We start from the raw sequence: 18,005 nt of genomic DNA on the forward strand, positions 1-18,005 counted from the left end.
CAATGGTCAGAATATATGCGGTGTGTATGTAAGTTATGGATCAGAATCACAAAGCAAAACCATCTGACTATACCATACATTTTAAGTCACTAAGAACTGTATTCTGTTTGCCTCTGCAGTTTAAGTCACTAAAGATATTATTAAATACGTACTGTACGTACGCAAGGTACTGTGTTGGGTGTTGCTGGAATTCTGAGACTGTTGCGGTGCTTGTCGTTTCTAGCATCTCTTGATGTGAGCTGAAGGAGAGTTGGCACCAAAGTCGGAGCTCAGTTTTCGATAAAGGATTAAGAAAGAACTTATTGAGCACAGAGCACTTTATAAAGGCTTTTATTGGCGAGCCGGTTGCTGCTTGTTGTCTCCCAGCCAGGCTCAGCATTATTTCCTCTTTCTTAGCCAACTGCATGTCGCTGGATCCGGCATCTCTGCATCCGAACTAAGCGCTGCTTAGGTGTGGGACATATTTAATCAGGAAAAGAAAGTGTGTGTGTCTTCACCTTTGGAAGGATTGACGGTGCCTTTTTTTATTTTTTTGGTATTTTGTCTTTGCTGCAGCAGTATACAAATTCTTCAGACTTCATGAGCATAAATAGTTTGCCTTCAGCTTTCCTAAGTTTGGAATCTACTTCTTAACCTTATTTCTTAAAATTTGTAAAAATCTTCTAACACTTAGAAGTCTTAGAGTCAGTTGTATTCATTTAGTCAAGTAGCCATTACTATGTATAGAGAACCTCCTGTGTAGAATCAGGAGCCCTGGTGGTGCAGTGGTTAAGAGCTATGGCTGCTAACCAAAAGGATAGCGGTTTGAATCCACCCACCACTCCTCGGAAGTCTTTTGGGGCACTTATGCTCTGTCCTATAGGGTCACTATGAGTTGGAATTAACCCGACAGCATTGGGTTTGGTTTTTTTGTTTGTTTGGTGGCACAGTGGGTAAAGTGATCGACTGCTAACCAAAAGGTCAGTGGTTCGAAACCACCAGCGGCTCCACAGGAGAAAGATGTGGCAGTCTGCTTCTGTAGAGAGTTACAGCCTTGGAAACCCTATGGGGTTGCTATGAGTTGGAATCGATTCAGTGGAAGTGCTTTTGGTTTTGTTGTGCGGAATAGTATTGGTCTTTAAAGCCTTAATGAAAAATCTTCATTTTTTTGTCTGTGTTTAGAATGGTACCAAACCCCCACTGGATGCAGATGTAAATTTGGAAGCAATTGCTGGTGACCTCCGCTGTGATTGCTATACGTAAGTATGTAAATTTCAAGTCAGTTAACTCTGTGAGGCTGTTTCTTCATCTGTAAAATAAGGGGAAATGGTGCCCACCTCACCAGGTTCTGAGAGGGTTAAATGAAGTTTCACACAAAGCACCTAATACAGTGTCTAACTCTTCCATGCTGCTGCTTTCCTAGAGAAGGCAGTAGCCATTTTGAGCCTCTGAAGGAATTTCTGGGAATAGAGGAATTCTTTCATAAGGCCCTTGGTACTCAGCTGCCCTAACCACCATTGCTGCCCTTCACAGATTCTATCTGTTCTGATGGAATATATGAGCAGATGTTTCACTCCTAGCTGCCACACTAACCAGGTTCTTCAGCACTTAACAGAATAATCTGCCTGATCTGCGTTTGCCAAGGCTCACATTGCATTTTCCACAGCACACTTGGTAACATCCACACAGCCTCCGGTAAATGCAGAAAGTAAGGCATTTCTGCCTTTGACTTTCATATTTATGCTTGTTGTTGTTTTGGTTTTTTCTTCATATGTTTTTAAGTAAAGTTGTTAACTTTCCCAATTTGGGACACAAGGGAAGAAAATGAAACTAAAGTTTAACGGAGACATCTCCCCCTCGAGCTTGTTTTATAAGCCGTGTTGATTGTGCACGATATGCTTCTCACAGTATTCCCCTAGGGCAAGTCCAGATAATGTGGAACTTCCCAAAGCCAAGTAGGCGAGTGTTTTCAAAATCTTTGAGGTCTTCAGAAGTCTGTTATTCACCAGTGTAAGTTTATATCCAAAGAAGATCCCCACCGGCCGTAATCCAGGCACACTGAGTTATTTCCAGAAGCACCCGCATCCATAATCATGGGTGACTTCGAGGCAGTGATTCTCAAGAAGGGGAAGTAATTGGAGACCCAGACTGGGTGGTGAGTGGCTGCCTGAAAGCCCCTGCCTCACTTTGAGGAGGATTCGCATCTTCCCCTGGGTGGGAATCCAGCCTTCTTAGTTAAATTGTCTCACTACTGGAGGAAGAGAAAAAAGACAAGAGCAAGTCATTTGCACCTTTGGGTGCTAAAATCCAAAGAAAAGATTTTCAGTGAGTAGCAGAGGCAGTTTTGATGACAGAATTTACCCAGAGCTAAATCTTTCGGATTATACCAAGTAGGGTGTCAGCCTATAAAGGGATTAGGGTTAAAGTGGAATGGTTACATTTTAATGCCACTATCATCACAGTTTGGAGCCCTGGTGGTACAGTGGTTAAGAGCTCTGCTGCTAACCAAAATTCAGCAGTTCGAATCCACCAGCTACTCCTTGGAAACCCCTTGGGGCAGTCCTGCTCTGTCCTAGAGGATCGCTGTGAGTCGGAATCACTCGACGTCAACGGGTGCTTGGTCCTGACAGTTAAGAGAGAATGTACTAACTAGCATAGTCTTCAGCTGCTCGTTTACATTAGTTTATGTTATCTCTGCACCAGTGTTAGGTTTAACGTTAAGAAATTAATACCCCAGCGTGTATGTTAGCATTTAATAATTTTATACTTCTAGCACTTAACCAAAAGAAGCGTGGATTCAGTTAATAATTTAATCTCTGTGGGTCTTTAATTTTATGTATTATGTGGATTATCAGCCTTAAATAATGTCTAGAAATGAGGTTTTTATCCCCAAATTTAAGCTTTTTCTCAGAGTCTTTAAGAATCCTCTTAAAGCTGTCATGCAGTGAAACCCCAGCCAGCACCGGTGTCTTTCATTGACCTCGGAGCTGTGCTGACTCAGCATACTAATATGTGAATAATTAAATAAATGAAGACTTGTAAGTTCTTGTTATGTTTTTAAGTAAGTTATAATGTGTCCACTCAGCTTGAGCTTGAATCAAGTTCATCAAAGACTTCCTAGCCTTTGTACTTTCCCGTTTTGAATTCGGAGCCATAAATGACTTTTTATATAAGCTTATTTTAGACTCTAGGTAATATATGTCAAGAGCTTAGCTGCTAACCAAAAGGTCGGCAGTTTGACTCCACAGCTGCTCCTTGGAAACCCTATGGGGGCAGTTCTGCTCTGTCCTATAGGTTGCTCGATGGCAGCGGGTTTGGTTTGTTTGTTTATGTAATATGTGAATGTGCCAGTCAGCACTTCAGCATAGCCCTGGTGAATGGAAATATTCTAATAAACTTTTAAAATTTTTGAAGTTTAAAGATAATTTTTAGAAGTTTCTCTCTACTCACTGGATGTTTTAGACTTCTTTACATTAACGTGAATGCGGTGAAACCCGTGAGCTGGATCTCAGCGCTACTGCCTCGTTTCTCTGGTTCGTACAGGCTTTCTGCCTTTGACAGGGGACACTTGTCTGTCGCCCGTTTTAGTGGAAAATCTTTGAGTTTCCCTTCTTTGACGGCGTTCACAGGTTTTACTGTATCGGTAGCTAATGAGATAGAGTATTTATGATTCATTGCATTGTTTCCTCCACCATTTCTCTTCTCCTACGGTTAGGTTAACTATTGTGAGAGCAAAAAACGCTTTCTCATTGTTCATAATCAGTTTATCCCACCTTTATTGGTCAGTTTGTTTTCTTAATTTGTTAATATGATTTAATAGAAAATTGCTGTCAGACTTCTTCCTGTTGTCTGTTCTTTTGCCATGTCTACGAATAAATAAGAACACGTCTCTCTTTGTAGGGGCGCAGATCTCTCGGCGTTGGTGCGGGAAGCTTCTCTCTGTGCCCTGAGACAGGAAATGGCAAGACAGAAGAATGGAAATGAAAAAGGTATGATTCTCCCAGGATCTCGCGATTCTCATGATCGGTCTGGATGCATAAACCCCCACTAACCTGGCAAATAACTATAGCATCATTTTCTAACATCTGTTATCTGTGATAGTAAGGCTTGGTTTTTCTGATGAGACCATTAGAAACTGGTCTGGAATTCTGTGCAGCCTTTGTGGCTGACAACTGTACAAATAGCAAAGCTCTTTAGCGCCTCTCGAACAGAGAGTTTTATGTCTTTCTTTGTCTTCACAGCCAATGATTAGATTTAAGCACAGTCTTCATCATGAGTTTGGTCTGCCATTTCAGGAAGACCTTCTCAGTCTTTTGCTAAGGTGATATCTGCTTGCCTGTGAAAGTGCAGTTTAAATTGGAGAGCTTAGAAAACACACACACACACACACACGAGTGAAAACTGGAATAACTTTCCATATATTGAGACTTTCCTTTCAGAATACAAAATCCATGTAATTTATTATGTGACAATCTGGGGTCATCTCGACAGCTTTGCACCATCCTTCACATTTGACAGTGTTTTTGCTTTCACTGTTTGGGTATGTGTAGACAAAAAAGATTCATTTGTGACCTACATCCAACCATGCTAACTACAGAAACAGCTTTTCCTTTGCTTGGTTTCTGTGACAGTTGTTGGATCAGTTGCAGTTTATGGCTGTCTCTTTTGCTTTATAGCCGTGTAGAATACCTTTCTTCAGAAAGATTCACTCTGTCCTCTAAATCTGTACTTTAATCTAAAGTTCAGGTTCTACATTGGTCTCCTTTTGTTCAATAAACTCTCAAGAGATAGCTTTTAAAATTTGTATTGATTTTCCATTTTTTCTCTTCCCTTTTTTCTTTACTACCAAGAATCTTAGAGCTAAATTTTGTTTCTAGTTACAGCAGCTATTCTTAGATTCGTCAGCACACTTGTCTTCATAATGAAATCCCTGGTTTTTTGTTGTTAATTTTAAAGTTCAATTAACTGAACTTTTATTTTAAGCCACTTTAAATTCTTTTTGGGAATAGGTGGGGATATCAGTAAACAGAATTAGAGCATCTCATAAAAAACATTATGTGGTAGAGTGCTGCCTGGGAGCTGAATCTCATAGATGACTATCTTGGAGTCTGGTCAGTAAAACTTCACAGGCTCTGAACATGTATTGTCTGCTGCCAATCATCCCGTTTGGATGTTAGTATAGACATATATAAAGAGCTCTGCTGGCATAGTGGTTAAATGCTTGGTTGCTAACCGAAGGTCGGCAGTTCGAACCCACCGGCGGCTCCATGGGAGAAAGATGTGGCAGTCTGCTTCCATAAAGATTGTTGTTGTGGTTAGGTGCCATCGAGTCAGTTCCAGCTCATAGCGGACCCTGTGTACAACAGAACAAAACACTGCACGGTCTTGTGCCGTCCTGACAATTTTTGTTATGCTTGAGCCCTTTGTTGCAGCCACTGTGTCAGTCCATCTCATTGAGGGTCTTCCTCTTTTTTGATGACTCTCTACTTTACCAACCATGATGTCCTTCTCCAGGGATTTATCCCTCCTGTTAACATGTCCAAAGTATGTGAGATGAACTCACCATCCTTGCTTCTAAGGAGCATTCTGGCTGTACTTCTAAGACAGATTTGTTCGTTTTTCTGGCAGTCTATGGTATATTCAGTATTCTTTGCCAATACCGCCATTCAAAGGCGTCAATTCTTCTTGGGTCTTCCTTGTTCATTGTCCAGCTTTCGCATGCGTATGAGATGATTGAAAACAGCATGGCTTGGGTCAGGCTCACCTTAGTCCTTGAAGTGACATGGTTTAAAGAGGTCTTCTGTAGCAGATTTGCCCATAAAGATTACAGCTTTGGAAACCCTGTGGGGCACTTCTGTTCTGTCCTATAGGATCACCACAAGTCGAAGTCATCTCGATGGCAGTGGGGTTTTTATATATATATATGTGTGTGTATACATATACACACACACATATATATATATATATATAAATGAGGGAAGGAGTCTAAGAATGGGGTTTATGTATATATGTATAAAACCCGTTGCCGTCGAGTCAATTCCAACTCATAGTGACCCTATGGGACAGAGTAGAACTGCCCCATAGGGGTTCCAAGGAGCGGCTGGTGGATTCGAACTGCCGACCTTTTGGTTAGCAGCCATAGCTCTTAACCACTGCACCACCAGGCCCCATATATATAAAACAAATTCTGACCTCCTGCTTTGCTGTAGCGTTCGTTTCCAGCAGCCTCCTATTGTATAGGGGCTTTGTGTTGATATCTTACTAAAACTGAAATCAGGAATGTCACCCAGTTTGCATTATTTTATTGCTAGGTAAATGTACTACCTATTATACATGTGGGAAATTTACTGTTTTAAATATAAATTGTCATGTAAGTTGTCATATTAACATTCTAAACCAGGCTTTATTTAACATTTAACTATTTGATTTACTTGTGTAATGGCATAAACTTTATAAAGAATTATAACCCCCTTCTTATCCAGTGTTGGGACATTATAACTCTGTAACATCTAATTATGTAGTAACTACTATGGAATTCTACGTTTTCAGTCCCAGTTAAATTTTCTTGAATTATCTTAAAAAGAGAACAATTCTGGTTCTTCTTCATAAGCATCACCATTAAGTTAAGGTGAACAGTGCAGAGAGCGCCTACAAAGGGGGACCTATTTGTGAGTGGTAGAGAGTGTATTTTTGCGTAAAACTGGATTAAAGTCTGATGAGCAGAATATATCTGGCGTGGATACTGTTCTGGAAAGAACACAGCCTGTCCCATCACTGATCTCATCAGTGTTTCAGTGTTCCCTGAAGACCTGGATGTCTCTCAAGAGAAACGAAATCACAGTCAGCATACTCTACCAAGATTTGTATGTTTATGTATTTGCTCCACAGGTGAACTCAAGATTAGTCTTAAACACTTTGAAGAAGCTTTTAAGAAAGTAAAACCATCTATATCAAAAAAGGTAAGAGATGCTGTTAAACGTATATAGAGAAAAAGACTAGAATTGAGAGTAGTAGATATGAACTCATGAATTGTGAAACTCATTTTTAGAGATTATATTTTATATACCATCCCTTCTTCCTGAAGTGGAAAGAAATTGCATGTTACACTTTGATCCAAAAACAAGGAAAACACTTGTGTTCATGAGAATATTCTTGGAAGATTTTAATTTTGTGGGTTTCTTAGAGACTGAAGCATAGCTCTCCTAACCAGAGTCTCTACTGACTACTTCAGAGAGAATGAATGACCTCTTGTATCTGCTTCTACAGTCTCAGAATTTTCAATCAGTTTCATTCAAGTATGAGTTAACCTACCCCACCCTTTTTAACAAATGGTTTCTTATCTTCTCAGAGCTAGACTGTACCCAGACTAAGCCCTAGAGACTTATCTATACATTTCAGGGAAATAAAAGTATCTTCACTATTGGGTAGGAGAAGAATTTTAAAAATCACTGTGGTTTTTCCTTACATAAAATGTTAAGTTTTACATATTTATTTCTGACTGTGCTGAGTTATCATGTTTGTAATAAATTAAAATGGTTGCTGTTAAATGAAGTCAATTTATTGTGACACAGAGAGGGTTGGCAGGTAAAAGCTAACCCAAACAAAGGTCTTGAATTGGATACTGTTGTCTAAGCTTTGTGCATTTGGGTTTCTTAATGTTTTCAAGGGAGTTCCTGGTGTGTCTTCACTTTGTAATAGTTGTGACCTTTAAAGATACACACCTGAGTCCCTGGGTTGTGTAAATGGTTAACACGCTCAGCTGCTAACAGAAAGGTTGGAGGTGAGTCCACCCAGAGATGCCTTGGAAAAAAGCCCTGGCAATCTACTTCTGAAAAATCAACCATTGAAAGCCCTATGCAGCATACTCTACTCTGACACACCTGGGGTCACCATGAGTTGGAATCCACTCAGTGGCAACTGGTTTTTTGTTTCCAGACTCTTGGAAGTTTAATATGCCTTAGTCATGAGAACTTGTTTATTGATTATACTAAAACTTCCTTTAAATAATTAGCCATTTATGACACCCAGAACTGCATTTCTTCTTCTTATGTTTATTGATTGAAAACTGAGTGTCAGTCTGTTTCTAAGTCCAGAACAGTTGCATGTAATGGGTTGCCATGTTGCATTGCCGCAGGTCTTGGCCTAGAGGTTCTAAGGTAGTCGACCACCCTGTCACTCTAACTAAATAACCAGCTAAGGGATTTGGGCTGGTGGTGGTATGTTTTAGGCATGTGACTGACGGCTTTTTCAGCTAGAGTAAAGTAAAAGTCTGCTGAGCCTGGAAGAAGTCTTTTAGCATTGAATAGAGGAAGAAACAGCCTGCCTTGACCTCTCAGTCATTGTTGTATGCCAGAAAAAATGTTTTACTTTATTGAACATCTTTGAATAAAATAAAGTCTTGTTTAAAATCAGATACTGTTTTGTAGTTAATATTATTGGCCCTTTTTATTCTAAATCAGCAATACCTAGTGATAAAATGTCTTGCCAAAGATTTAGTAATTTAAAAAACTTTTTAATTGAAATTATTTCTTACCTACAGCCTGAGTTTTGAAGTTTTTGAAGTGCATAGCTCCACATTTGCCACTCACGTCTGCTAACCTTGCTTTTTTAAAATCTAAATTTAACTTACATACAATAATGCACACATCTTGAGCTTTTACAAATGTAACCATCACCTCAATCAAGGTATATAGAACATTCATCCCTCCACAAGGTTCCCTTGTGTTCCTTTATAGTAAGTCCCTTGCCAGACACCGCTCCAGGCAACCACTGATCTGATTTCTGTCATCATACTCTAATTTTACCTGTTTTAGAGCTTGTATAGATGCAATAATATGTATCCTTTTGTCTCTGGCTTCTTTTGCCCGGCATAATGTTTTTGAGATTCGCCCATGTTGTTTTATTTATCAGTCCTTTGATCCTTTCTCTTGCTGAGTAGCATTCCGTTGTATGAGTATACCACAGTTTGCTTATCCATTCACCTGTTGATGGACGCTTGGGTTGTTTCTAGTTTTTGGCTTTTGTGAATAAAGCTGCTCTGAACGTTTTCGTGCATATGTACATACATTTGTGTGAACATGTGTTTTTATTTCTCTTGAGTAAATATCTAGGAGAGGAATTGCTGGGTCATATATTTTTAACTGTATAGGAAACTGCCAAGCTGTTTTCCAAAGTGGTTGTATCATTTCATGAGCGTTCTGGTTGCTCCACTTCCTCACCAATTCTGAGTATTGTCAGTCTTTAATTTTAGCCATTCTAGTGAATGTCTAATAGTATTGCATTGTGGTTTAAGTTTGTTATTTCTCTGATGACTAAAATTTTGAGCATATTTCCATATGCTTATTGGTCATTTGGATATCTCTTATGTCTGCTTCTTTTTCCCTTTAAAAAAAATTGAATTGCTTGTCTTATTGTTGACTTGTACTGATTCTTAGTATATCCTGAATACAAGTCTTGTATCAGATATATATATTAAGGATATTTTCTCCAAATCTGTTGTTTCCCTTTTTCTTTTTTTTTTTTTTTTAAATATTTTACTGTGTTTTAGGTGAAAGTTTGCACAGCAAATTAGATACCCATTCAGTTCATACACAAATTGTTTTGTGACATTGGTTACGATCCTCATGATGTGTCAGTACTCTCACCATTTCCACCCCACCTGCCCTGTTTTCATCCGTCCAGTTTCCCTGCCCCTCCTTGCCTTCTCATCTCTGCTTTTGTGTAAATGTTGACCATTTGGTCTTGTATAGTTGATTGTTTAAAGGAGCACATTCCTCATGAGTATAATTGTTTATTTTATAGGCCAGTCTGTTATTTGGCTAAAAGGTGACCTCTTGGAGTGGCTTCAGTTCTAGGTTAAAAGGGTATCTGAGGGCAGTTGTCTTAAGGATTCCTGTAGTCTCTGTCAGTCCAGTACATCTGGTGTTTTTTATGAATTTGAGTTTTGTTCTACACTTTTCTCCCATTCTAACTGGGGCCTTCTATTGTGCTCCTGGTCAGAGCAGTCGGTAATGGTAGCTGGGCACCATCTAGTTCTTAGGGTCTCAGGCAAGAAGAGGCTATGGTTCACATGGGCTGTTAGACCTGTGGACTAATTTTCTTCCTTCAGTCTTTGGTTTCCTCCACTCTCCTTTTTACCTTTTTATTTTCTAAAGGCATCTTTTGAAGAATAAGAATTTTTAATTTACATAACATTTACTTTATCTTTTTTTATAGTTTGTATGTTTTTATATCTTAAGAAATCTAATCAACCCCAAGTTTGCATAAATTTTAGCCTTTTTTTTTTTTCTAGAAATTTTATAGTTTTAGCCTTTACGTTTAAGTCTATGAACCATTTGAAACTAATTTCAGTATTTGATGTGAGGTGTAGGGTTCATGGTTACTTTTCTTGAAGTAGCTATTTATTGTAGATTTATAGTAAGTCTTGAAATCTGGTAGTGTAAGTCTTCCTACTTTGTTAATTTTTTTTTGCCCCCAAAATTATATTGTTTTAAGCTCTTTGCATTTAACATACAAAATTTATAATCAGCTTATGGGTTTCTATAAAAAAGCCTACTAGAATTTTGAATGGGATTGCCTTGAATCTATAGATCATTTGGGAGAGCAGACATCTTAAAAATATTGAGTCTTCCAATCCACGAACATGGTATATCTCTCCATTTATTTAGGTTCATTTAATTTTTATGTCTAAGTTTATTCATTTATTTAAATTCATTTAATTTATTAGATACATTTGATTTTTCTCAGCAGTATTTCCAGGGTACAAGTCTTGTACGTCTTTAATTAAATTTATTTCTAAGTAAGTTACGATTTTCGATGTTTGTAAATGATATTTTTTAAAGTTTTATTTTCTAATTGTCGCTAGCATATAGTTTAATTGATTTTTATATGTTGACCTTGGCCAGCTCCTCACTTGTCACTCTCTTATTTTCTTTACCTCTAGAAAGATCACTTCCATTTTCTAGAAACTTGTTTGAAAAGCTTCCATGTTTATTGCATAAGTCATAACAGATGACTACAGATGTGTCATGCAAAGTTTGAAAATTGCTTAACCTCATTCCGAAATTTGGCCATGTTTTCATCCTTGCAGTAGGCCCTAAAATGTGTCACTTCACAGGCCTATGAAGTGTGACTTACTTTACTAGTCTGGTTTTTCAATATTAACTGCTCACCGGAGACCTAAGGCTAGCTTAGCTATTGGTAAATACTGAGGTTAATTTCCCTAGATATGTAGTCTCAAATAATCAGTCTTTTCAGCTCTGCCTACTGTGGCACTGTTCTACTGTCACAAAGAAAACATAAATTAAAATTCTTTTTTCTTTATTAAAGCCGCGCCATAGAAGCTCTTCCGTTTTACTAAATCATTAGTTTAGTGCTATCACACGCACTGGCCGCGGAGCCCTGGTGGCGCAGTGGTTAAGAGCTACGTCTGCAGTTCGAATCTACCAGTTTGAATCCACCAGCCACTCCTTGGAAACCTTATGGGACTGTTCTACTCTGTCCTGTAGGGTAGCTATAAGTCAGAATTGACTCGACGGCACGGGTTTTTTTTTTCTTTTTTTTTTTTTATCACACCCACTGACCATAAGCACTTTGATCCTCTTCTTAATACTCATGGTTAATATGATCCATCCATTTGCCTGATTTTTTTTCACATTTACATTTATGAGAGAAAAACTTCCCAAGTCAGCGTCCCCCCTAAGGCTGTCTCATACACTGTGGTGACGCTGCGCGGTGTGCTCAGCCCCTTCGGGTGGCGGTTTGGTGTGTCTGCCAGAGTTACAGTTACAACCATAGTTGACCCAGCAACTCTTCTCTGTGAATTTATCCTCAAATATGCATGTCAGTAGAAAGTTATTTATTCATTGGAACGTTGTGTATAATAATAAGTAAAGATTGAAAACACTCTGAATTAAATGGTCGTGTAAGTAATTATGATACAACTATTCTAAAAAGATTAAAGACTATATCTCCTAAATATATTGTTAAATAAAAAAAAACAGGAACTATGCGTATGATATGCCACCAGTAGTGTAGAAAAAAGAGGAAGAGATAATATTAGTATTTGCTGTATATGAAGAAGGAAAATCTGGAAGTATACATTGGTAACCTGGGGGGGACAGAATGGGAGAGAGACTCTTTATAACTATATTTTTGAGCCTTGTGAACATTTTACCTATCCAAAAGAATAACAAAATCAGATTAAAAAAAAAAAAAGTTTTAAAGGTCCAAAAAAACAAAAGCATGCAGCAAGTATTTCTTCGGGATAAATTTATAGGAATGGAACTGCATCCAAACTTTAAATGTTAATATTACCACAGCAGGATTCTGCTGTACACTAGGATGGCTAAAATTTAAAAGACTGACAACACCAAATGTTGATATGGATGTGAAGCAACTAGAACTCTCATACATTGTTGGTGAGAATAGTTAAACCACTTGGGAAAGCCTTTTGGCAATTTCTTATACATGTTAATCTACTGTAAGAGACCTCTACTTTTGCCTCCTCTTCCCCTCTGGACTCAGTATACTTTATAATTTTGTTTTTGTCACTAATACAGATATAGATGTAAGAATCTTTCTGATTTTTAAGGGAAACATAGTCAATAATTATGAGAGTCATTCATTCGAGGTGGACAGGAGTGTCTGTGGGATTTGGTTGCAGGGAGGAGCGGTCAGCTCTCTTTAACAGTGCTCAGTGCTGTATTCTGTTTCCTGCTCTTCTCTCAGGATCAAGTGATGTATGAAGCTCTGCAGCAGTCTCTCCGCTGATGACGTCTCCAACGCATCGTGCTGGTGGAGGAGCCAGCACACTCAGGTTCCAGCTTGCAGCATAGCACAGATGTGATTTCATGGAGGCATTTTATTTTCAAGTTAGTGAGACCAAGCTCAAACTGAAGATTCTTCCTGTCTGGCCAGCCTTGCATGGAAACACCCTACCTCCTTTTTAAGAAAAAGAAAAATTCAGCAACTGCTGAAATAAAATAACTGAAAGTTTTTCTAAATAAAATTTTTATTTTGAAACATTTTCAGCTGTACAGAGAAGTTGCACGTACATTACAAAGTGCTGTTTTTCCTGAACCATCTGAGTAAGTTGACAGCCTGTTGCTCCATCACCCCCAAACACTTAAATGTGCATTTCCTACAGACCAGGCTGTTCTCCTACATGGCCAACTGTCAAAAAGCAAGAGATTAACATTGCTGTATTGCTACCACCTAGTACTCGGGCTCCAGTCAAGTTTCTCCAGTTGTCCCAAGAATGTAGCAAAAAAACCCAGTTTAGAATTAGCAGTTGTAGTTAGGTGCTGTGTCTCTTTAGTCTTTTTAGAGTCTGGAAAAGCTCCTCAGCCTCCACTTCCATAATCTTGGCACCTTTGAAGGTTCCAGGCCAGGTACTTTGTAGAATGCCCACAGGGTGGATTCATCTGGTGCTTCCTCACGATTCGACTCCAGTTACGTGCTGCTGGCAGGAGTGTGTCTTCTCGCTGCATCCTGTCAGGTGGCCCCGTTGCTGAAAATGCTCACTTTGGTCACTTGATTACGGTGGTCACTTGATTCCAGGCTGCTCATGCAAGACAGTTGCTCTTTCCCTTTGTACTTCATACGTGTTTTGTGAGGGGGTGTTAAGCTCAGGTCCATTACTGTCACTGTTTGGTATTCAGATTGTCTCAGATTTGGCCAGTGGGAGCCCTTTCAAGCTGGCCTCTGTGTCCCTGCAGTGCAGCTCACCTGATAGGTGAGGTTACTTTTAAGAATACAGTTGATAAAATGGAGAAAATATGAATAGGTGAAAGCAGATTAGGTGACAAAGGTCAATCAGACACATTCAGAGAAGAGTGCAGATGACTGACTACCCAGAGTATCGCACTACCAGTGAAGGGGCCTGAAGAGAGGGCTCCAGGGCCCAGAGGAAGGAGCACTTGCACAGAGAACACCAAGTCAGGATCACGTGAGAGAGATGGTTAAGAATGAAGGGAAACCAGAAGTGCGGGCGGAATGTCCTGCGCCGTCATTCATTGTATTGTTTGGAAACGGATTATAGCGATGGTTGCACAACACTGTGAGTATAATTAATGCCACTGAAGTGTACACTTAGAAATGGCTGAGATGGAGCAACACCTGCCCGAAAGCAAAGAGAAGGCAGACAGGGACAGGAAAACTGGACGAATGGACACGGAGAACCCAGAGTAGAAAGGGAAAGGGGGAGAGTGCTGACATGCGAGGATTGCAACCAATGTCACAAAACAATTTGTGTATAAATTTGTAAATGAAAAACTAATTTTGTAAACTTCCACGTAAAACACAGTAAAATTTTTAAAAAATGGTTAAGATGGCAAATTTTACACTACATATACTTGACTATAGTAAAAAAAAAAAAAGTAAACAAAACAATAACAACAACAACAAATGTGAGTTGTAGATTTGACTCTGTTTGATATTAGCCAAGTCAGAGGAGAAACAATCAGGTACATTATATATTTAGGTTACGAGAAAACGCAAAAGTTTTTGACAGTTGAATGTTAGGTCTAAATACCCAACTTTATGGTGGTCTAGCTTGGCCTAGACATTAACCATACAAGGCGTGGAGATGAGACAGGCTGCGTGTGTTGTCAGCTTAGCAAATTTACCGTGGTACAGGTTGCCAGCAGACAGTTACTGGACAGAAATCTGACCAACTGATGTTAGAATCGACTCAACAGCAACCTTTTTTTATTTTTTAATGTCACAGTGGATATTGCTAGCTGTTCGCCAAAGGGAAGGAAGGAAAACATTTTCTAAGTACAATGTATGTACTAAGTACTGTCGTATATTCTTTTTAGCCCTCCCAACTCATTCTGTGGAGCAGATGACATTATCCCTATCTTATTAAAAAAAAGTTCAGAGCTTGCCCAGGGTCACCAGCTAATAAAGAGCTGTCTGAACTCTGAAAACGAGTCAGTCCTATGTCCAGACACAGCTGGAATTACGTCCTCTGTGGTGGCATTGTGAAAGATTCAGCAATTTCATCAAATACTTTGCGCTGATCACTGGTGATGGAATGGCCTCGTTTGGTATGCGTGACAGCTAATTGTCCCACAATATCCATTTTCCCCTTTTCTTTTAGTAATAAAATACATAAAGTGTTAGCTGGACACGTGGCTACCCAGCTGGATGCTACCTTTCTCCGCCTCTTGCTGCTTGGAGGTGTGACTGAGTTCTGGCTCATGTAATAGGAACAGAAGTGGTGGGAGCAGCTTGAGTCACATCCTTAAAAGGAAGCTACTTGGACTGCATAACCGTCATTAACCAGGCAGTCTGTTGAACTCATGCATTTAGTCCATGAGCGAAGACTAAATATGTCCTCAAAAGCCACAACTTGTTTAAAATAAAGAAGTAGCTGCTTGCTCTCTCAACTCCACTTTTCCCTTCCCAGGGCTAGAATCTGATAAAGTGACGATGAACCAGCTTAGACCACGTAAATGGGGACAACATCTTGGGACAGCAGAGCAGCAGAACCTCCTTACCCCTCGGACTGTCAACTGGCTTGGACTTTGTGTGCGACTTTTTATCTTGCTTAAGCCCTTTATATTTTGGTCTCTCCTAAAGCAGCCAAACTAATATCCTCACTCATACAGCATTCAGACTAGTAAAGAGACAATTACAAAAGTGTGGGAAGGGCTGTGAAGAGACAAGAATCGATGCTGTAAAGCAGCAGCAGAAGAGAGACAACTGGTCCGTGCTTGGGTTCAGGGAAAGTTCTCCAGAGAAGGGGATGTTTCCGCTGAGTCCTGAAGGCTGAGAAGAAAATGAGAGTAAACGATCTGAGCAGAGAAAACAGACATGAGATGAAAGGAAGGGACTGGTGTGTTTGGGAACCGAGAACAGGCGGCCTCTTAACTTTTGTACATAGGTTATTGCTGAAAATGGGTGAAAGTAGTATTCACAGGATAATCTTCCAAAAACTGAACCCATCACGTTTTAGAGACAGTCTTCAGTCATTGATAGGTATCTCTTACTATTCAAACTCTTGCTGTCCCAACTCAGGAACTGGATAGATTCAGATACATTTGTAGGATAAATCCTTCCCCATTCAAATTTGAGGAGCCCTGGTGCCACAGTAGTTAAAGCAATTGGCAGCTAACCAAAAAGGTCGGCAGTTTGAAACCACCTATGGCTCCGTGGGAGAAAGATGTGGCAGTCTGCTTCCATAGAGATTTACAGCCTTGGAAACCCTCAGGGGTTGCTATGAGTCTGAATCGACTCGATGGCAGTGGGTTTGGTTTTTTTGTATTCAAAATTTATACTACTCACAAGCCAAAGCTAAGAAGCTAAACAGATTTGGGATAAGGTGGTCTCTGCTGGAATCGGCTCAAAAGCAACTAACAACAACACTTATTAGTGTCAGCATTTGCTTTTTCATTTTCAATGTGTTTTTTACAAAATAATCACAAACAGAAATATTCAGCTAAGTATGCAGACATTGCCATTGTCTGACCACTGCCTTCGGTCTTCTGCTAAATTCCGTGAGGGCAGGCACCCTGTCAGTCTTGTTTCCTCAGCAGCCAGGTGGGGGGCATTTAATATTGTGTTAGATGAATTAACTGTTTTTAGACAACAAAGCTGTCAAAATTAGACTGCTGTCTGGCAGGCAGTCCCTGCATGTGAGAATCTGAAATGTTCGTTTACCAGGAATAGAAGTCTGATTCTGTTATATGAAAAATGACAAAAGGGACTTGTGAATAGCCTATCACCCAGCGATTCCACTCCTACTCTGTGTTCAACAGAAATGCATACGTGTGTTTACCAAGACAGCAGCACAATCATAACACCAAAACTGGAGACAGTCCAAACATCCGTCAAGGGTAGAACGGATCACTGTGGTAATTTCATACACTGGAATGCTACCGTAACCAATGGACTATTTGCAACAACGCAGGTGACTCTCAGATCCTGAAAGAAGCCAGTCCAAGATCAGACTATGATTCTACTTCATGTATAAAGATCAAAAAGGCAAAGCTAACCTATGCCACGAGAAGCCAGTTAGTAGTTACTTTTGGAGGAGAAGTGAGGAAGGGAGCATGGCATGGCCGGCTCTGGGCTGCTGGTCCTGCTCTGCATCTAGGTGATGGTTAGTGTGTTTTCTTAGTGAAGATTCATCATGCCTTATGATTATTGTGCTCTTTTTCTGTAAGTATGTGTGTTACACTTCCATTAAAAAGTAAAAAACTTGAGAGGTCAAAAATTTTACCTATAACTCGTGATTCTTCATCTGATATTGACAAGTACTATACATAAACATTTTGAAAGTAACAAAATGATAGGGGCAGCAAAGTTGAAAATGTGGGTTGCTTAAAGAACCCCATATAGTTGAGTGCGCCGGGAGAATAAGTCACCTACCCGTCCCTACCTTTTTTTTTTTTAACCTAGAACACCAGGTGCTCAACCCATCCGGTCCCCCTGTCTGGTCAGTGCTGAGATAATGAGGCTGGAGAGTGTGAGCAGGGGCTGAATTTCATTGATTATCCCACCACTAAGACAGCCCTAAGGAGCCCTAGTAGCCAAACGGTTAAGCACTTATCTGCTAACCGAAAGGTTGGCCGTTTGAACCCACCCAGCGGCTCCATGGGAAAAAAACACGAATTCCTGTAAAGGTTAAACCTGAAAAACCAAATGCGTTGCCGTCGAGTCGATTCTTACTCCTAGTTACCCTATAGGACAGAGTAGAACTGCCCCACAGGGTTTACAAGGAGAAGCTAGTGGATTCAAACTGTTGACCTTCTGGTTAGTAGCCATAGCTATTAACCACTATACTGTCAGGGCTCCCCTGTAAAGATTACAGCCCAGGAGATCCTATAGGGCAGTTCTACTTCGTCACATGGGGTCGCTATGAGTCAGATTGACTCGACGGCACCCAACAGCAATAACAACAAGGCAGCCCTGGTGGCTCAAACTGTTTGCACTTAACTATTAACCTAAAGGTTAGCTGTTTGAACCCACCCAGCAACTCCATGGAAGAAGGGCCTGGTGATCTGCTTCCGTAAAGATTA

The 18,005-nt window shown here is 39.9% G+C and overlaps 1 protein-coding gene across 5 annotated transcripts in view; it reads left to right on the plus strand.

The window, feature by feature from the left end:
• NVL (nuclear VCP like) overlaps window positions 1–17,185 on the plus strand; it is a 119,578-nt gene extending 102,393 nt beyond the window's left edge. For 4 of the 5 annotated variants that reach the window (XM_004375951.2, XM_023730944.1, XM_023730945.1 and 1 more), the window contains 4 exons: window positions 1,162–1,238; window positions 3,880–3,968; window positions 6,868–6,938; window positions 12,709–14,169. In XM_004375951.2, the coding sequence (XP_004376008.1) occupies window positions 1,162–1,238; window positions 3,880–3,968; window positions 6,868–6,938; window positions 12,709–12,750 (279 nt within the window). In that variant the 3' untranslated portion in view covers window positions 12,751–14,169. Of the gene's footprint in view, window positions 1–1,161; window positions 1,239–3,879; window positions 3,969–6,867; window positions 6,939–12,708; window positions 14,170–15,391 lie in introns of those variants that run through there. The other variant, XR_002824031.1, reaches the window with a different exon arrangement.
• The last annotated feature ends 820 nt before the right edge of the window (window positions 17,186–18,005 follow it).

Source organism: Trichechus manatus, unplaced genomic scaffold, assembly GCF_000243295.1.
Source record: "Trichechus manatus latirostris isolate Lorelei unplaced genomic scaffold, TriManLat1.0 scaffold00039, whole genome shotgun sequence".
NCBI classification, from domain to species: domain Eukaryota; kingdom Metazoa; phylum Chordata; class Mammalia; order Sirenia; family Trichechidae; genus Trichechus; species Trichechus manatus.